The 10,381-nt window shown below is 30.8% G+C and overlaps 1 protein-coding gene across 1 annotated transcript; it reads right to left on the reverse strand.

Annotated features, from left to right (window-relative positions):
• Positions 1-2,223: 2,223 nt before the first annotated feature.
• On the reverse strand, positions 2,224-3,823 carry LOC101213149 (coumaroyl-CoA:anthocyanidin 3-O-glucoside-6''-O-coumaroyltransferase 2-like). The gene has a single exon (XM_004151437.3). It carries the CDS (start codon positions 3,807-3,809, stop codon positions 2,370-2,372), a length of 1,440 nt encoding a protein of 479 aa, XP_004151485.2. The 5' UTR covers positions 3,810-3,823; the 3' UTR covers positions 2,224-2,369.
• Between the last annotated feature and the right edge of the window lie 6,558 nt (positions 3,824-10,381).

The raw sequence follows: 10,381 nt of genomic DNA on the forward strand, positions 1-10,381 counted from the left end.
CCACTAGATGTAACTCCGTTAACTAGTTATATTTATATTTCACTAGGATGACCTAGGTAACTTAGTCTCATTCCTGAGTGTATTGTATTATAAACTCTTGTTTGCGACAAATTTTTCTTTGACTTGTATAGGTGAGAGTGGCCAGATCGCCAACTCAATAAGCTTATCATTTTGGAGGTAAGACCGAGTGGAAAAATGGAAACATAAACACAAGATGGAATTCACTCCTTCCCTATTTTAGGGTAGGTCGATGAGTGTTTCCCTAAATGGTGTCTCCAGGACTTGAACAAAGGGTCTTACCCTCTCCATGACATGAGAGAGATTTCTATTTAATGATATGACCATAAACAGGTTGTTCATTAGAGAAGCATTGGTCACTACTACAAAAACAGGCTCTCTTGACGTTTTTAAATTGTCAAGAATCACTATTCTTAACGGTTTTAAAACCGTCCTTGAAGCCAGTGTCAAGAAAGCGAAAGTTCTTGACGGTTGATAAAAACGTCAAGAATATTGAACCGTTTAGATTTGAAGCCATTTTTTCATCGTTTAAAAAGACCTACACGATCGTGTGGAGATGATCTAAACGATCACTTACTAGGGTCAACACAATCGTTTAGCATGGGTCAATACAATCGTTTAAAATTGAATCATTTTTCTCATTGTTAAGAATAACTAAACAATCGTGTACGATGACCTAAATGATCGTAGATCATTCGTTAAGATTGTAGTAAATGATTATTTAGAAGAAGATTACTCATGCGTGCGTTTGACTGATTAATCACGCGTTGATTGAAATATTTTTTGTATTTTCTATTGTGGGCTTATGAGCTTTTTCTGTTTTCAAAATTTTACTATAGTATAAATATTTTATCAGTTTGCTATATTTTTTAATAAACCTAAAATAATAACTATATAAACTTTTAGATTAAGCGTTACAAATTTCGTCCCTATGATTTTAAAATGATAGAATTTTGTCACTATGTTTTATAACTAGAATTTAGTGTTCTGCAACGATTTGAGAAAATCACAGGGAATAGTCTCAATTGTAGAAACTATTTATAAAAGTTATCAAATCATAAGGACTATAACTCTAACTTTCTTCAAACAATATGAACTAAAATTTGCATTTTAACCAATTTTTTAATACATAGGTTATATTCATAAATAAATTTAATAATATAGCTTATTACCAACTAATTCTTAATGGATAAGTAAGACTAGTTTTATGATTTATAAATATATATAATATGAAATAAATTTAAACATTTTTTAAAACTAGAATGTAATTTTTTAATTTACCAGACAAATATCTGAAAACATAAAATAAAAACATTGTTTTCGTTGAATCTCTTATTTTCAAATTATCTACAAAACATGCACGAAACAAATGGTGACAACAACAATCTTAATGATTTTTAATCCACAAAAAATGAGCATGGCTAAACCTACATGTACATAGTATGTGTTGGCAAGAGAGAATGAAAATTACTCATAAAATTGAAAAGTATTTTTATAATTTAATAACTATTATAAGACATAAAACTAAGGTCGATTGGTTTTTCTTTGTACAAGTTTAGAGAAGGAAATTTGAACCACCCACTTTAATCTTTAGCATACCCTCATGAGTCATGACAACCGACTTAAGGTCTTAATGACAGATCCATTAGTATTAAAATAGAAAAAATAATTCATTGTTGCAATAACTATTTTTAACGTAACTATTACTCACTTAACTTTAAAATATTTCATTTACGAACTCTAACCATTGACCCTGACAAATAATTATTTTTTTTAAATAAAATAAGAAATTTGACTTCAAAATTTTTATATGAAAACATGGATTAAATAAATCTTAGCTTCAAACTTCTTCACTAGATTTGTTTTTTTCTTTTAAACAATTCACTTATTTATTGAGAAGTTTAATTTATTTATTCAGCCTTTTTCTTTCCCAATAAATACTATAAAGAAAAACCAAAATTTTCACTAATTAATAAATAATATTACACATCTCGCCATTTGATTGACTTTGCCCATGCCTTCACGTTCAACGCACTTCTGTATTTTCCATTTTAAAAAAGAAAGGTATGCCTCACGATTGTATTAAATTATTAGTTCTCCAACATAATGCCTTCAAATATATTATTTTGGACCCTTTAGTTTCCTCTAAGTTTCTTCTGTTTTAGTACTTTCCAAATCCGGCACTTACTTCTAATACATTTTGAATTTAGTCATGGCTAAAATGACTTCTTTTATCATTTGCTTGCATGGAATAACACCCAACCCACTGTGTAAAAGAAACAACACATATATAAAAGATTTCATCATTAAAATTAAACGAAACCCTCTACAATTTGAGGGCAGCTAATTGTTCAATTACAAAAGCGCTTCAAACTATTTTCCCAAATGGAAATAAAACGATCCATGCGGTTCTTAGTAAGTCCCAAACTAATCTCTATCCCACCTTCTTCATCTCTTGATTCTTGCAATGAAATTCCCTTAGAATTATCAACATGAAGAACTTCACTTTTGCATGGCCTTCCCCATCCAAAATCTGTGTCATAAACCCTCAACTTTGGGGAGCCAGCAACAGTTATAAGCCTCTTTGTTTCGTCACACCTTCTCCATTCTGAAAACCATTTCTCCACAATCTTCAGTGGCTCCTTCTCTAATTCCTTCACTTTGTTTCCAACGGCTTCCACCACTCCAACAATGCTATCTTCCTTCAAAAGCTCTTTCTTCTTCAATTCAACAATACAAATATCAAGAGAATTCCCAAAATATGTTGGTGGTAATGGCTCCATGAGGCGATTCCTGCAATCTCCTACAAATAAAAGATAGAAAATTTCATCACGATCATTGGTTTCTTGGGTTGTAATTGATGATTTTATCATACAACTCCAAATGAGAGAGCATGCAACTATGAACCCAGACACTCTTAAAGATGACGATGATGATGTAACCAAAGCTTTTAATTTTTGAATTTGGTTTTTGGTGATTACAAATGTTGCTCTATTCGTGTTTAAAGGGGCAATATGTATAATAGGTTTTTCTACGATTGGAAACGAAGACCAACTTGACAATGCGCTCAAAAAGATGGAGTTTATGTTTGACTCATTTCGGTGTTTGACTATCGTCCGGTCGAGGTAAGGCAAGGACAAGGCCGAGGTTGGGGTTGGGATCCTCTTAGAGGCTGTAGCCCATGACTTGATGAAATGATGAGCTGCCTTCCCATCGGCAACTGCATGATGAAAGGCGACACATACACAAAGACCTCGGTTAGGGAAAAGGGTGATTTGGATTCCCAGAAGAGGGAACGCACGTGCTCCGTCTGGTAACAGACGTGACTTGGGTAAATTTGGAACCAATGGGTAAAACACTTTAGCATCTCGAATTTTCGGGTAATCGGCGACCAGGATGTCAAAATAGTCATGTTTAAGTTGATTTGATGACGATTCTGCAACTGCAACAATCAGTTGTGGAAGATCATCACGACCATCGTCGTCGGATGTGTAAAGAAGATAGGGTTTGTGGTTGGGTTGTGAAGGGAGAATGAGATTTCCAGCTAGAGGGAAAAAGTGTTGGAGAGTTAGGGAAAGGGATTGTTGGAGGGTGGGGAAAATATTATCAATAAAATGTTGTGTGGAATGAGGGAAGTTGTAGAAGAAGAAGCGTCTTGCAGTAGGACATGTAATCCAATACATGTCAAGAAAACTCAATGGGATATTTGTGGTTGGAACAGAACCTTTTGGTGGACAAACATAACAATGCTTTACAACCTTAACCTCAATCATGGATTGATTCTTACACATCTTTTTTTCTCAATATTGGTGCAAATGGAAAAGCCGAACCCTCTTCTATATATAGTCTCTATGTCGATAACCCATGCATGTTAAAGTCTTTTTTATTGTATTGTATATATATTTTTTATATTTCAATAGGTATGGAAGGACCACATAGATGTATGAGGATGATTGATTGAAGTATTGTATTATAAAAAACTTATTAGTATTTGAATCTGCAAGTGGATGATTGATTGAAATATTGTATTTTAAAAAACTTATTAGTGAAAGACAAAGTTGTTTGAAAACTCGTCCTATGAGAGGGAAAATGAAGCAATGTTGCCATGTGTCTATTCACTTCACAATTTTTCTCTTATAGACCTTTTTTTTTTTCTTTTATCTCTTATTCATTTTATTTTATATTTTAGGTTTGTTTGTTATTTTTCGTTTTTTATATTATTTTTTATTTTTATTTTATTTTCATTTAAGATGACAAATATTCTGTTAGAAACTTAAATAAAAAAAATAATAAAAATAGTCCATACATACACAAAGTTTAAACAAAAATCTAAAAGAAAAAAATCATAAATAAAAATATGATTCATACCAATATTTTACCATTAAAAAAAAATTAACATTAGATAAATTCATAATACCCTCCAAGTTTTTTTTATATATATGGAAACCTATGAAACTAAAAGAAAAGAAAATATAATTTCTTTTTTGTTATTAGGTTTTTTACTTACAAGGATTAGTGTATAATTTTAGGATTTTTTTTTTTTTTTTTGTAATTTTTCTGATATTTGATTTGATCTGTGTTAGTTTAATTTTAACTTTAAAATATTTGGTTTTGCTATTTGATTTTCTTTAAAATAGTGGTTCTGCTATTTGATTGTTTTGAATGTGAATAGGAGAATGATACAACAAACAAGGGCGGATTTATTAAGAGGCCAGAGGCACGTGCCCCTCACATTATCAGTTTTTGTATTTTAATATTAATTTTGAAGTGTTAGATTATAATATATATCAAATGTAGCTTTATTTTGCTTAAATTCTGCTTCTGCTGTAGTAGTTGTGCCCCTTTCACAAGTTCAAATCTCATCTCCTACAATTATTTTTACGCAATAGTTTTTCTTCAAAATATCAATAATTTTTTTCCTCAAATATCAAATTTCTTCCTAAATTATTACAAAATAGATTTTATTCAAAACATCAATAAAATTTCTTTATTTTTTTCCCTAAATATCAAATTTCTTCCTGAATTTTAATGATATCGTAAAAAGAAGATATCAAATTCTTCCTAAATTTCAATGATTTCCCAATTTTTTTCTCAAATATCAATAAAAAAAATTCTCAAATATCAATAATTTTCTTTCCCTACATATCAAATTTCTTCCGGAATTTTAATGATTTCCTAAAAAGAACATATCAAACTTCTTCTTAAATTTCAATGTTTTTCCAAAAGTAAGATAATTTTTAAAAAGAGGAAAAAAAACTTATCTAACATATAACCCTAACTTATTTTCTAACCCTTGTTTGTTATCTAACAATTATTTTTAAAAAAATGCAACAAAATTGGTGATCCAAACTTCCACTCCCTCAACAATATTACATGAAAAATGTATTAATCTTTATTTTTTTCTTTCCTTTTTTCTTTTTTGTATGCAAATTTTAAATTCACATATTTACATTACAAAAAAAAATCATGTGAAAATTGTCGGTCTTTCTTTATTGCTACAAATATAGTGAATGTTATTGGAATATCAGTGAAACGTTGATATATTTTTTTAACATTGTTTAGTGTGTTTATATATAGTATCTGGTGCCCCTATGTAAAATTTCGGGATTCACCACTGACAACAAATGATCAAGTGTTTTAGTATTAAGAGTCATACACCATATAAATTAGCAGTACACAACATTGAGATTATTTGTTTTAATGTAATATATTATGTTTCAGATTATGTGGGAGTCATATAAAAAATATCATAGATAGTTTGCTCAATATAAAATATATGACAAACTATGAAAACGATCAAGACATATGATAGACGAAGAGTCTTCTCATAAGTTTTCACATAGTATTGATATAAAAAAATTATTTATCTTTAACTAATTTTCAATTATAAACAATTACTAAAAATACAATTGTATATTTTCCTAAGAAATGATATTAATATATTATCTACTCTTTACCTTTATGCATCTTGTCTATCACACAGAACTCTCACCCAACGTGTTGATTAGAAAACTAGTTTGGTGAAACAAATAACTATTCTTCCTTTCTGTTTTTCCATTCATTTAAGGATAATAAGGTGCAGTAGTTTCGTGTATTATTCTTTTGAGGTATAAAACTCATTGAAGGCAATTGAATCGTATTCAATTCCTCTATCACTCTGAAGTCTCTTAATTATTTCGTTAAAACGGTTCTCTATTTCAGTTACATACACTTTAAACATAACAAAGACATCACTTTTATTTTTAAGAAGGTAAATAAAAGTGTAGTCAGAATAGTCATCTATAAAGGTTATTACATACCTTTTACTATTTCTAGTTAACGTGTCATCAAATTCACATAAGTCATAATGGATTGATTCTAAAGGCTCTGTGATTCTAGTTACAGACTTATGTGAGGTCTTTGTTATCTTAGCTTGACTACAACATACACATTTCTCAAATTCATGCAAAGGTAACTTAGGTATAAGATTCAACCTACTCATGTTGTTAATTAATCTTCTATTAACACGATAGAGTCTAGCATGCCAAACATTAAAAATAGATAATATGTAAGGAGAAGATAAATTCTTACTGATTTCTAAGTTCAACTTAAACATGTCATCAATAACGTAACCCTTTCCCATATATACATTATAGTTAGGGTAAGAAGTCTGATCCTATGATTTGTGTGAAGTCAGCCTTGTTTGAGGAGATATTTGGAGACAAAATTCTTTCAAATTTTTGGAGTATGCAAAACTTCCTTCAGCACAAGCATCTTGCTAGATGTGAATTTTAGTTCTACCTCTCCAACACCAACCGCCTAGCTTGGTTGTGTGATGATCTCCCAAAATGATATTCTTATCCTTTATCTCATTATATTTTCTAAATAGACTATGTTCATGATAGACATCGCGAGATGCACTAGTGGATAGCCATAAATCTTCAGACCCCGCAATAACATTAACTTTAGAAATCTTAGCTACTAAATCTTCTTCTATCAGGTTCGCTTGTGCAGCAAGACAATTTATGTTTCTACAATTCCTAGCTAAGTGTCCAGGCTTATTAGAATTATAACAACCAATTGGTACCATACTTCTGGACTGGGGTTCATGAAAGTTGTTATGTTCGCTGAATCTGCATTTCATCTTTTTCCCTTTCGACTTCATATCTGATTTCACAATTGCAGTAGGCTTCTTTTTAGGAATCACGTTCACTTCCTCCTTTTGATCATGCTTTATTGCCTCCTTCGATATCATTAATCCCATGATAAGGCTTTCCAACGAGAACTCCTTGATTTTGTGCCTTAGAGCATTCTTGAAATCTTTCCACAGAGGAGACAATTTTTCAATAATAATCGCAACTTGAAATTGATTGTCTAACGATATACCTTCGCTAATAATTTCATGTGCTATCTTTTAGATTCTATGCGATTGAGCCTCCATGGATCTATCATCAATCATTTGGTATCGCAGGTATCGGCTTACCTCATAATTTTTCAATCCTGCTTCCTCAATATCATACTTCTTTTGTAATGCGTCCCACACTTCTTCCGCAGTAGACATGGTACTGTAATAGTCATACAATTCATCAGTAAGTCCATTAAGAATTAAATTATTACAAATGAAATCAGTTTCTTTGCATGCAGTTAGATCCTTGATTTTAATTTCCTCAGTTGGATTTGTTTATTTAATAGTTGGCTTCTCTGTAGTACAAGTGGCGACAATCTTATTCAACGTGAGGAAAAAGAACATCTTTTGTTTCCACCTTTTGGAGTGTGATCCTTTAAAACGAAAAGGTCAGTTAAGATCCTAAGACATCAAATCAGATTGGAACGGTCCGACAGCAAAAAGAGATGTCTTAAAATTGTTGTTTCACTTCATCCAGCCTATTGGTCGTTATCTCACAGATGGAACAAAATGTCAAGATCGTCAAATGACCAAACCGTCTAGTTACGTTGTCTGGTGAAATTGGAAACTGCAAAATAGAAACAAATTAGTATGGTTCAGTCACAGAAATCACGCTCTCTTTAAAACATTTCACGACAATGTGAGGAAAAACATCTTTTGTTTCCATCTTTTGGAGTGTGATCTTTCAAAACGAAAAAGTCAATTGAGATCGTAAGACATCAAGTTAGATTGGAATGGTCTGATCATCGCAGTAGAAAGAGACGTCTTAAAATTGTTGTTGCACTTCATCCTGCCTATTGGTCGTTATCTCACGGATGGAACAAAATGTCAAGATCGTCAAATGACCAAACCGTCTAGTTACGTTGTCGGGTGAAATTGGAAATTGCAAAATAGAAACAAATTAGTATGGTTGAGTCACGGATCACACTCTCTATAAGACGTTTCACGACTCTGTACAAATAGATTGATTACCCTATCCTTCCAGCCTCTCAGTCTTTAATAGAAATAATTTTAGAGGGAATATGAATTCGAGTGATTTTTGTTTATGTATTTTTTAGGTAAAGAATGGATCTGTATATATATAGAGGTGGGGAGGTAGAGGCAAGCAATGGTAAAAAAAAAAACCAATGGTTACAAATGTTAATGACTATGACTATATCAATTAAAAACATTGACACCAATTATAATTTAGAAATGATTATCCAATAACGCCCACCCTACAAACGGCGATAGTGGTGCATGGAGATACGGACATATCTACATTTGATATCTTCTCCCTCCTTCCAAAACTTGGATGTCTTAAAGACCTAAAATTATGAATGAATCAATGGGTATATGAAGAGACTTTCATATTGCAAATTAATCAACGTGGAAATGCAATGTGAAAAGAAAATAATAATATATTTTCCATTCACGAATTTTTCATCCATTTTTCTTTTTGTTTTGAAATCTCAAAACGGTTGTGTTCTAAGGTGTAATTGTGCCTTGCTAACCTAGGTGTCCAGCCAAAGCTTGATTTTAATTATATTTATACGTTAATTTATGAAAGATTCCAACCTTTGATGTTGATACTAAAAGCTTCTTCTTGAACTAAAGTCAGCCAGGTAGAGATGTGTTACTTTTAATTTATTGAAAATTATGATGACAGATTTATCTACAAACATATGATTTACATTATCTTTGACATTAAATTTTCAAATCATTTTGTTCATACGAGACCTTCGGAAAAATTTAATTTATGAGTTGAACTTGTGTTGGTGTTATTGTATTTGTGTTGATTTGATGTGATATGATTGATTCAATCTCTAGTATTTGATCATCTCATTCTCTAGATTGGATGTTTATGTTTGATTTGAAGAAACAGAGCACGTGACATTCTTGAAGTTTGGATCTTGAAAGAAAGCTTAGGAGTCTTCTGGCTCTTTCGAGAATTTTCTCTAGACCTTCTACACTAAAAAATTTCCAACCTCACAAATCAAGAGAACTACTCTATTTATAGAGTTCCCTAGTAAGTTTTATGGACTTGGGCTTAGTTGGTCCATAGACCAAACCCGTCAGCCCAAACTAATGGATTTGGGTCATATTTAGCCATTGGACTAAATTAAGTTTATTTTTGGGCTCAATTGATTTTTAGCACAAGTAGATAATATTTAATTTGACCAGAATAATTAATTTAATCCAACGGTCATAATAAAGACATGTGGCATCACCAGATTTGTCTAATTTATGACTTCAATTTTAATTTGGGACGCATTCCATTTTTTTAATTAGTTCCAAATTCAATTAACGGTAATTTTCTTTATTAATTTAGTAAATGTTGCGACAATTTTTTATTGATCTAAAATTTCTTATTCAAAAAATGCCCATTTTCAAGATTTATTCACGCATATGGGTGAATGAATCTCGAAAAATATAAATTTAAAGTCAAAATACGAGTTTTTTTTTTTTTTTACTCAATTTGACATAACAAATTAATCAAACTATGATTTAGAACATCAGTTTGATTTAAATATCGAATTAATCAAACTATGAATTTAGTACATGAGTTTGATTTATTTAAATTTGAAATAAGAGTTGGAATATGGTCAAACCTTAATTTGAGAAAAGTTCAAGGTTTATCTGCAATTTAATTTGATTTGAGGATAGAAATTTAAATTTGATTTTTGGGATAAAATTTGGAACATAACCAAATTTTAATTTGAGATAAGGATGAAGTTTCTACCATATCCTAATTTTTCTCGAGGATGCACAAGAAATTGGAATGACAAATTTTAATTTTAAGATAAATAGAAGGCCTCAATCTTAGGATAAAGTTGGGTTTATGGCTTCAATTTAAATTTGAGATAAAAATAGATGTCATATATGCAAGTTAATTTGATTTGAATTTTGAACTTTTGGTGAAATTTGAAATAAAATTTGTAGCATGAAAAAATTTTAAATTTTAAATTTTAAATTTGGGATAAAGTTTGAACTTTGAAC

Source organism: Cucumis sativus, chromosome 5 (genome assembly GCF_000004075.3).
Source record: "Cucumis sativus cultivar 9930 chromosome 5, Cucumber_9930_V3, whole genome shotgun sequence".
Classification (NCBI taxonomy): Eukaryota; Viridiplantae; Streptophyta; class Magnoliopsida; order Cucurbitales; family Cucurbitaceae; genus Cucumis; species Cucumis sativus.